Source organism: Plasmodium brasilianum, chromosome 5 (genome assembly GCF_023973825.1).
Source record: "Plasmodium brasilianum strain Bolivian I chromosome 5, whole genome shotgun sequence".
Lineage (NCBI taxonomy): Eukaryota > Apicomplexa > Aconoidasida > Haemosporida > Plasmodiidae > Plasmodium > Plasmodium brasilianum.
The window spans coordinates 651,037-662,206 of record NC_090118.1 but is presented as its reverse complement, the minus strand read 5'-3'; the positions used below and the strand labels follow the sequence as shown (position 1 = coordinate 662,206).

The 11,170-nt window shown below is 28.0% G+C and overlaps 2 protein-coding genes across 2 annotated transcripts; both read right to left on the bottom strand.

Annotated features, from left to right (window-relative positions):
* Positions 1-569: 569 nt before the first annotated feature.
* MKS88_001407 (60S ribosomal protein L15) lies at positions 570-1,501 on the bottom strand (the record flags this gene model as incomplete). Its single annotated transcript, XM_067214328.1, has 2 exons — positions 570-1,095; positions 1,410-1,501. 2 exons carry the CDS (start codon positions 1,499-1,501, stop codon positions 570-572), a joined length of 618 nt encoding a protein of 205 aa, XP_067074775.1.
* Positions 1,502-6,416: 4,915 nt separating this feature from the next.
* Positions 6,417-9,233, bottom strand: MKS88_001406 (RNA-binding protein; the record flags this gene model as incomplete). Its single annotated transcript, XM_067214327.1, has 7 exons — positions 6,417-6,472; positions 6,579-6,708; positions 6,900-6,989; positions 7,187-7,290; positions 7,483-7,566; positions 7,736-7,879; positions 8,042-9,233. 7 exons carry the CDS (start codon positions 9,231-9,233, stop codon positions 6,417-6,419), a joined length of 1,800 nt encoding a protein of 599 aa, XP_067074774.1.
* Between the last annotated feature and the right edge of the window lie 1,937 nt (positions 9,234-11,170).

The following is an 11,170-nucleotide window of genomic DNA, read 5'->3' as shown; positions in this document are numbered from 1 at the left end:
TCATTTCTTCGGTATATTAAAAAGTCTGTGCCTTCTTTTAAGCAAATAAAAGGTGCAACAAAAGGGGGGATAATGCATATGTGCATGCGCATGCATACTTATTGTACATATAAATATCTGCACACACACGCATATACACTTAAGTACTACCCTTCTGGGTGTCACCTCTTTTTTTTTTTTCTTTTTTTTTTTTTTTCTTGCATTTTCATCAATAATACCGTTTTGAAATACTTTTCTGTTTAAACATGAAATTTTCGTCTTTTTTTGGCTATACGTAAAATGTAGCACAGTTCTAAAGATCCGCACACGTGTACGCATAAATATATAAATATATATATATATATATATATATATATATATATTATATATATATATATACATGAATGCATGTACGTATGTATGTATGTGTGCACATATGTATATATATACGTATGTCTGTACATATGCGTGCACACAAGCCACTTTACTCATTTGCTCTTCTTCCCCCAGCAGCTACCCCGCTTGGGCGGGAACGGGAAAATACGAAATTAGTTTCCCATCCCGCTCTGCATTCATTGTCCAGTAGTTGTTTATCGGCATTTCCTCAATTTTATTAATTGCCTTCTCTTCCAGTTAGCTCTAACAGATGGTCTACTCTTTGATGATAGGTGACCCTTAACACGTAGTCCTCTATATTTTTTCCCTGCCGATGTTAAACCTCTTAATTCTCTATGCTTATGCACAGGATTACAAATCCAATTAATTTTTGCATTATTTCTTATAGCATTATGCATAGGGTCTACTAGTATAACTTCAAAATATTTATATACAGCATCTTGACCAACCCAATAACTATTTAATACACGTAAATTTCCACATATACTCTTCCCAACTTTTCCCTCTGCAACGCTTCTTAAATTTCTTTTTGATTTTTGTTTATGTACACCTTGATGTTTTGGTTTCCCATGGACTACACCTTTCCTTACTCTCTTCTTTCTATCTCCTCTTCTAACTCTTACACGATATATTACGAATCCTTGAATTGCTTTATATCCTAATCTCCTTGCCTTGTCGGGTCTGCTCGGTCTCGACACCCGGTGCACAACTGGTAGTTGCCTTAACAAGAGTGCAAAAAAAGCGTACAAAAATATGCACATGTGTTTTCAAGCATGTATAATTTGTTCTCTCCTTGCAAAACGACATTTGCAAGTGGTTAAAAGGAAGAAGAGGCCCTTCCTGCCATTTCGCACTACACACCATATGTATATATATATATATATATAAGTACATATACATGTATAACTGTTTGCTATATGCTATATACAATCATACGCCCGCGCATCAAATGATAAATCATGCAAACACTTCACAAGCCCAAGCAAACATATTTTATGTATACAGCTGTTGCCTTTGCTCTTATAATATTTTACCTGTACTCCCAGGTCCTAATACGCAATAAAAAATGCATTGCATCGGACTGCTTTTTTTTCCATATTTCCTGAATGTACTTATATGCTCCCATTTTTACCTTATATATATGTACGTATGTATATGTATATAAATATATATGTATATAAATATATATGTATATAAATATATATGTATATAAATATATATGTATATAAATATATATGTATATAAATATATATGTATATATGTATGTACTGTTCATATAATTACGGCCTTTAATTTTGCAACTTCAGCTTTCAAAATTTTGTAATTTCTTAAAAAAAAAAAAAAAAATTAAAATTAACGTTAAAATTAAAATTAACGTTAAAATTAACGTAAAAATTATAATTAACTTAAAAATTAAAATTAACGTAAAAATTAAAATTTAACATTAAAATTGACGTAAACATTAAAATTTTAAAATAAATACAACTTACACGAATTCACGTAAACGTATGTGTTCGTTAGTACATATAATACAATGTAGTGTACTTTTTGTATATATATATATATATATATATATATTTTTTTTATGTACATTTTTTACGTATATATTTTACCTTATATTTTTAGTACAAAATTTTTCTCTATAACAAAATGGGAAGGGTTATGCAACAACGTATTCAATTTGTATATATGAATATATAAAATTCGGCAGTGCGCAAATGTATACATATACATATACATGTATGTATGTATGTATGTACGTATGTACGTATGTACGTATGTACGTGTACATATATATATTTTAAACAAAAATAGCGGAAGGACATCCCAGATTGAAATAAGGGGTATATACTATTATATGTATGCATATACGTAAGTACTTTCGTACGTGCAAAAATACATGCATGTAAATGCTTATAACACGCGTACGTGTTTATTATAGGGGAACTTTTTTAATTATCTTTTATATTAAAAGAATAAAATAAAACAAATGTTGGCGCTCTTCTATTTTCGGGGAACAGTTGCATAAATTATAACCCGTACACGTAAATTTTAATTATATTCAAACAAATATAAACAGAATAGTAATTAATGAATTCATGAGGTGCGCGTTTAATTTGAAACATATAGGTATATATATATATATATATATATATATATGTAATTTTCTTTTTGATTGTTCTTTTTTCTTTTTTTTTTGTAAACGGAAAAAGTTTATATATGTTCCTGCATGAAGAAAAAAAAAGGGGAGGGGAGTGGATATGTATTCGAAAAGGAGACTGCCCTATTTATGATATGTTAGAAGAAAAACAAATAAAAAAAAAAAAAAAAAAAAAAAAAAAAAATTAAAAGTACATTAATATTTTCTCCCATTTGATCTATTCTCTTTTTACATTTATTTGATGCTTAATTTTTTTTTCCCTTTTTAATAATAGTTTTTATTATTTTCATAAAGCTTTAAGGATAACTCTTTGTCAAAAAAAGAGTATTTTAGTGTCGTCCGATAATATGTATGTAATATTGGTTTAAGTGTATATATACAAGTGTTTGTACATATATGCACACATCTGTGTATGCATGTGTATTATGTGTGTACATATATCACCATACGTGTGAGTACACATATACTTAATGTAATATATATTTAATAAATGCATATTTTTATACAGTAGTTATCATACTAATGAACAGCTGTAAATTTTATGTGTACATGTATTTTTTCCCACTTATAGCCACCTAGCTACTTAATTGATGTTACTATTTTATTTTGTCGTTTTTGTACATTTTTTTGTATAAAACTATTATTGCTAATATTGAATTGAAAGAAAAGCAAAAAAAAAAAAAAAAAAAAAAAAAAAAAAAAAAAAAAAAAAAAAAAAAATACCCTTTGTTAATGCATGTTCAAAAATTTTCCCATTTAGTAATTTTTTATTTTTTACCCTATAAGAATTCATATAAAATGAATATAACATGATTGCAAGAACCTACTATTTAAAATTGTTGTTTTGAAGATTAAAACCAAAAAAAAAAAAGAAAAAAAAAAAAAAAAAGTAATGACTGAAACCTTTAATTATAATTGGAAAAAGGAACTGGGAAACATTATACATATGTATATATTTATACATTTGAATACGTATGTATATACATGTTTGTACATATATGTACACCTGAATACTTCCTTTACCTTTTGTTGAGTCGACTTGCCTTTTTCATCGTGAAGCCTAAGAAACGCACGACATGTAAAATGCGCACGTCCACGCTATACACACACACATATATATATATATACATATATATATATATATATATATGTATGCATATATACGTCCACATGCACATACGCTTATTTGCATAGGTAATGATTTAAAATTATCGAATTTTCCTGCAGCAACAACCGAGTAAATGTATGAAAGAAAAGCTGCATATGTAACTATGCCATACACAGTATATTTACGACGATTTGCATATTTATATACTTGAATATGCACATATAAAAATATAAATATATGTACGTATGTGTGTATAAGCATATGTATATATATCTACACACGCATGCACATATATAATTTTGAACATACGGGGGTTCGAATAATAGGGGAGTGGTTTATGCCCTTCGTTGAACATACCCCGTGGTTGTCAAGTAGCATAAATAAATTATTTTCAAACAAATTTATATTTATATTATACACGTACGCATACACATGTATACGTAATTAAGCACACGTACGTACATACACATAATTAATACATATGCGATGGTATCTGAATTTAAGCAAATATTACTGTTTAGAAGCCTGTCAAGTAGGTAAAAAAAAGAAAAAAAAGAATGTGCATATTAAAATACATAATGGACTAAAATGAAGACGATTTGTCTAAATATGCAGAACAAATAAATACACATCCCCTTATTCATTCGGAGATGTTTGTCACCTTCAAATAGTGGATATAGTAATATTAAAACAATAAAAGAAAAAAAAAAAAAAAAAAAAAAAAAAAATGAAACGAAACGAAAAGAAAACGAAAAGAAAACGAAAAGAAAACGAAAAGAAAACGAAAAGAAAACGAAAAGAAAAGATAATAGGAAAAGGAAAGGGCAAATGTAAAGTGAAATAATTATAAAAAATGTATGTATTTAAAACAGTACTGAACGCAAATACGAATAATACAAAAAAAAAAAAATTAAAATTAACAGGCTAATAAATTAGTGGGACAAGAATATTTTTCCCGTTACGTTGTTCTATGTTGTGCAATGTTGTTCTATGTTGTACTATGTTGTACTATGTTGTACTATGTTATGCTCCTTTTCTTTTTTACATTACACCTTTAAGTAGACTATAGCGACCATTTAGTTCTGTTAGAACGAATGTAATATATTACCTAATCTCAGATAACATGAAGAGTACATTATAATGTATTTTATAAAACTTATACACTCAACTAAAATTACTAGCGTTTCGATTTTTCATGCAGAACTACGTACAAACATGAAGAGAAAAAAAGGTAGTTATGTTTGAGAAGGAACAAATTAAGATGGAAAGAGAATATATACTAACGGGAAATAATGAGATTACTTATTTTTAAAATAATGCAAAAAAAAAAAAATACATATATACACATGAATATGTGCATTACATATATTATATATACACACATATGATACACAGGGGGTGCTTAAATGCGTGGAGCTCTAAACAGTTTGTGTAAACTAAATTAAATTAATACAGGTGTGAATTAGTTTGTTTATAGGCTTGAATATTATTATGTGTGTAAGTGCGATTTTTTCATTGTCCAGTAAAAAAAAAAAAAAATGCATACATACATACGTGCATACACACACACATACAAACACATAATATTTACGTATACATAAACTTACATACACATTTACGAATGTATTTATTATATATATAAATGCACATATAAATATGTACAGACCTAAAGTCCTCGTTAGCTACTTTTTGCTTTTTCCCTTTCATGCTTCATAACCATATAATTAAATACAATAGATAAAAATAAAAAAATTAAAAGGCACCAAATAATTTAAAATGCTCAAAATATTAATATAAAATAAATAAGTTCATAAAGTAAATTCAGCTATATGACATTAATAATATCATCTTCGAAGACATGCACAATTAATGTAAATAAAAATGAGTAAATAAACATTTACTAATTTTGCTTTTTCACAGATACGAAAAAAAAAAAAAATAATATATTAAAAAAAAAAGAGAAATAATACTGATATATATATATATATATATAATATTACGTGCGTAAGGATGTGACTCTATATAGGCAATCATATATATATATATATATATATATATGTATAAATATGTATGTATGTACGTATATGTACCTGGAAGTGTGCGTACACATATGCGTATTCACATATATATATACATATAAACGCGTATACAAATAAAAGTGTATATATATATATGTATATCAATATATAGAGCCACATATGGGTAATATCATATCATGGGTTTATGTAATTACACAATCCAAATACCATAGCAATAGTATACAGGTTAAGGAGCACGTTTATACTTGCGACTCTCCACAATTACTATCGTCATTATTTAAGTATAATTAAAATAATTAAAAATATGTAAGTAAGCAAATGCAATGCTCTTTCAATATGATCCGTATATGAACTGGAAAGATTTTAAAAACAGTCATACAAATTGGTGATATCTGTGTTTCAAAAATTTTCTTATTAAAAATACAGAAGAACTTGCAAATGCACACATATACAAACATGTATAAACATTTGTATATCCCCACAAATATATCCACATGCATGTACATCCATACATATATATCCATAAACATATACACCGATACATATATATCTACACAAAAATACACTCATACATATATATCCATACACATATACACCGATACATATATATTCATACACATACATACGGACACATATATATCTACACACAAATACATCTATACATATATATAACCGCACACAAATCCACATACAAATCTACACGACACAAATTAGTATTTTTTTATGTTACACCTTATTCTACAAACACCTTTATTTTCTGATTATTTAACGTGCCACCATCATATCGACCTTGAGATGAAAAAAAAAGAAATAATTTACACATTTATGCACATGTACATACATGCGTACATACATGCAAACAAACACACACACACACACAGTCATAATACGATACACGTTTCCGTTAATATGACGCTCAATTTCTTGTTTTGTGTCTCAGGTTTTGTTATAATTTTATTACTGGCTGCTAGGGCGGCTGATTCCAAGTCGGGAAATGTTATGCACGCGCAACCTGAATGTTCACCCTGCGAAAAACGAATAAGAAACATGTAGACGAAATTAAAAAAAATAAAAAAATTACATGTACATGTAATTAAAAAAATTGCAAAAAACGTGTATAATTAAAAAAATAACAAAAAACATGTACTAGCAATTAAAAAAAAAAAAAAAAACATGTACTAGCAATTAAAAAAAAAAAAAATATATATATATATACCTTGCTTGTCAGCATAATATCTGCTCGCAACACATTTCCCATACATCTGAACGTTTCCAAAATTTCCCTCGAACTTAAGTTTTTTGGTATCTATCATAAAAATAAGAAGACGTGCGCACGTATATATATAACTATGCACACATACATACATACATGATTATAAGCAAATATAGGGATCCTCGATTGCAAAAAATTTAAAATAAAAATAAACATAAAAGAGAAATACATGTAACAAAAATAAAATATATAAAATGCGCGAATAAATAAACAAATAAGGTATATCTAACATTTGTAACGATTATATTATGGGGCTTCTTATCATAGGACGGATTGTTCATCCTAAGAACTTTCTCTTTGTACTTGTACTTGGATTTGTCAATATTTTGATCGTCTTAAAAAAAAAAAAAAAAAAAAAAAAATACGAATAAAGCACGTTAATATACGTAATTAAACTTGTAAAAGTAAAAATATATACATAGGCGTTCAATCTGCACAATGTTAACAAGAGAAAAAAAAAAAAAAAAAAGCATAAATGAGAAACATAATTAAAATATAAATGGAAAAAAAAAGAAGCTTTTCTTACATATCTGATATTTCACATTAACTACATTGTCGTACATGTTGTTGGGTACAGGGGTATTCATGTTATTTCCCCATACATTTAAACCTATTAAAAGATGAAAAAAAAAATTGGCATTATTATTCATAATTTGGACAAACACATATACGGGTAAACAAAGGAACAGATAGGAATCTGCGTATACATCTGAATAAGCAAAAGGACTAAAACCAATTCACGTAGGCGTAAACACAAAAACATATATGTTCTCTATTACTAGGTTCGTTAACAAAATTTCTCGGCTGAAAATATTTGGGTATATTATTATTCTCTTCAATGCTATTCTGGTAATTTGAACATATTATTTTTTCATCGTTGTATTCATTTGGGCGCAGCTGATTTTGCGAAGGTTTCGTTAGGGCTGCAAACAAAAAAAAAGAAAGCGTGGATTGGCGGATAGGCGAAATATAATATTATTGTGCGCAGTTCCATATATTTGTATAATTTATGTACATGTACATATGCATATACGCATACAGACATATATTCAAGCAGATAAGAGCACTTGGGAAACTTTTCGTACCCAAATCACATGGAGGTTTCAAAATATAATAACTGGAAGCTTCTGGAGTATGCATGTTTGAATAGTTCGGTTTTACAATTGTCGGGAAAGACATTTTTTTACTGTTACTACTATTATTTTGCTGTTGTATATCTATGTATGAATAGTCATTAATATGTTGATGCATAAAACTATTTGATATAAAGCTATTTTTTTTTTCCATATTTATATTAACAGTGTTACTACTATCATGCTGTGGAGCAGGCCTCAATATTGGAGTAGACATATAACTGTCTGGTTCTGTTAAATTATTCATATTATAATTTTTTTTAGTATTGTTACTATAGTATATATTTGATTGAAGATTTGCATTCATGAGCATACCACTACTGTTTGATATGCTATTACTGTTTGGCATGTTACTACTGTTTGGTATGTTACTACTGTTTGGTATGTTACTACTGTTTGGTATGTTACTACTGTTTGGTATGTTACTACTGTTTGGTATGTTACTACTGTTTAGCATGTTGCTACTATATAGCACACTACTTATATTAGCATCAGGAGGTTTTATATGTATACTTGGTTCATAACTTGGTATATTTGTATTATTCATAGCGTGTTTCGGGTGTGTACGAACAAGTGGAGGGGTCTGTGGATAACTTAAGCTTGGGCTGTGATTATAACTCGGTTGACTTAATATATGGTGGTTCGGATGCAGGTTCATATTAGGGTTATGACTAACGTTCAGGTTGGGGTTAGAATTCACATTAGGATTACAGTTAGTGTTACGGCTGGTATTATAGTTAGCATTATAACTGGAGTTATAGTTAGCATTATTGTTAGCGCTACAAATCGGATTACAGTTCATGTTATGGCTATTATTGTGATTCATATTTGCATTTTTCCTGTACTTCCATGTTTCTGTGTTTTGTTTTGTTACAGGTGGAGGTGGAGGAGGAGGAGGAGGAGGCGGTGGGCACACAGCCAACATATTTGAATTAGTAGTAGACATGTTTTGATTCATTTTTGTAATATTCTTTTGGCTGTTCTTCAAAGAATTAGATGCTTTTTTTTTGGACTTTTTAACAGATACTCTTTTTTTATTTTTTTTTAAGTTGACTGGTTTTTTCTCGTTCTTCCCTCCACTTGGTTGTTCTTTACTTGACGCTTCGATTTCTGCTTTTTCTAAAACTTCTTTTGGTGTTTCCATTCTTTTGGAACTGGTCAGGTAGCAGGGGTCAGTAAATGTATGCACGTATGTACGAGCAAATGAATACGTGAGGATATGTACGCTAATTTATGTACATACACATATGTATATGTATACGTACATGTATATGTATACGTACATGTATATGTGTAAGTACATGTATATGTATAAGTACATGTATATGTATACGTACATGTATATGTATAAGTACATGTATATGTATAAGTACATGTATATGTATACGTACATGTATATGTATACGTACATGTATATGTGTAAGTACATGCGTATGTATATATGTACCATATGTGCGCACGATGTATGTATTTTTTAACGTGGGACGAACTTTTGAGCAAATTAACAAGAATTACTTCAAAAGAACAAAAGCGATGCGTATTTACATGCATACATTCATACATGTATGTATGCATGTGCGCACGCACTCACGCATTCAAGTTTGCCCGTTCGCACGTATATTTGTCCACGCAAATGGTAACGTAAAAGAGAGCCACTTGCAAACGTATCCAATATCGATATATATACAAAGACGTAAAGGGAATGACCCTTCAAATTTTACTCATAGGTGCTATTATGTTCATGTTTTTATGTTGAAATTTATAAAACGTACTTTCTTATAATTGCAAAAATATACCCATTTGCCCCCAAAATTTCATTGGAATATAAGCAAGAACGTGCATATGTATATGTATATATTTATGTATATATTTATGTATATGTTTATGTATATGTTTATGTATATGTTTATGTATATGTTTATGTATATGTTTATGCGTGTATACGTGCACATGTACATACGTATGTTTGCGCGTGTATGTTCATGCATATATGTATATATATATATATATATATATATACATGGTATACAAAAATTCGTGTACCAATATAACATATAGAAAAAAAGTATACCATTAATAATTTAAAAAAAAGAAAAAAAAAAAAGAGCATTATAAAAATAGTCAATTCTTAAAAGATATGCATTAAAATGTTTTCTTTTAATGAACAAAAAATATGTACAAACCTGAACAGTCATAAAAATAAAATTAAAAAAGGGGGCACATAATATAAGTATATATATACATGTACGTATGTATTTATATAAATAAATGCATACATATGCATAAATATATTATAAATAAATAAGAATGAAATACCCAATTAAAATATACTTTTAAGTCCATCATAAATACACGCATAATATGTACTTACGGCAAAATAAGCAAAAATATATCATCCTACAAAAAGGAAAAATAAAAAGGACGACACAAAATGAATGTTACCGCGCGCGTATAAATATAATAAATACATATATATATATATATATAAATATATAGAGAGAGAGAGAGAGAGAAAAGTAAAATGATAAATAATTATATATATAACACGCTGCCAATAGTTCCTTTTTTTTTTTTTTTTTTTTCCTTATAATACGTGTACTTAAATTTTCGAACGACAATTTTCTGATGGTGTTCACGGCATTATGTATGTACGTGTACATACCAGTATGTATATATAAATATATGAGTATATAATGTACGCATGTGTACTTACATAAATATATATATGTTTTTGTTTATTTTAAAAAATTTGTAAAGCTCATTTTTCTTCTTATACTTGTCGTTATATTAAATGAAGCTTTTTTTTTTTTCTTTTTTTGTCTTTATACATGTTTAAGCTTATGTTTTAGAAATATATATAAATATGTACGTATGAATATATATGTATATATGCTTATGTATATAAATTTATGCTGTGTTAAAATCATATGCATTGGCCTGGTCAAATTTAATACAAGAATGGTACAACACGTAAAAAAAAATTTTTCCAAAATTTTCTATTGCTTAATACGTCATTGTTTGTTAAACTTTTACGCAGAGTTACTGAACATAATAAAATAAGAAAAAGAAAAAGAAAAAAAT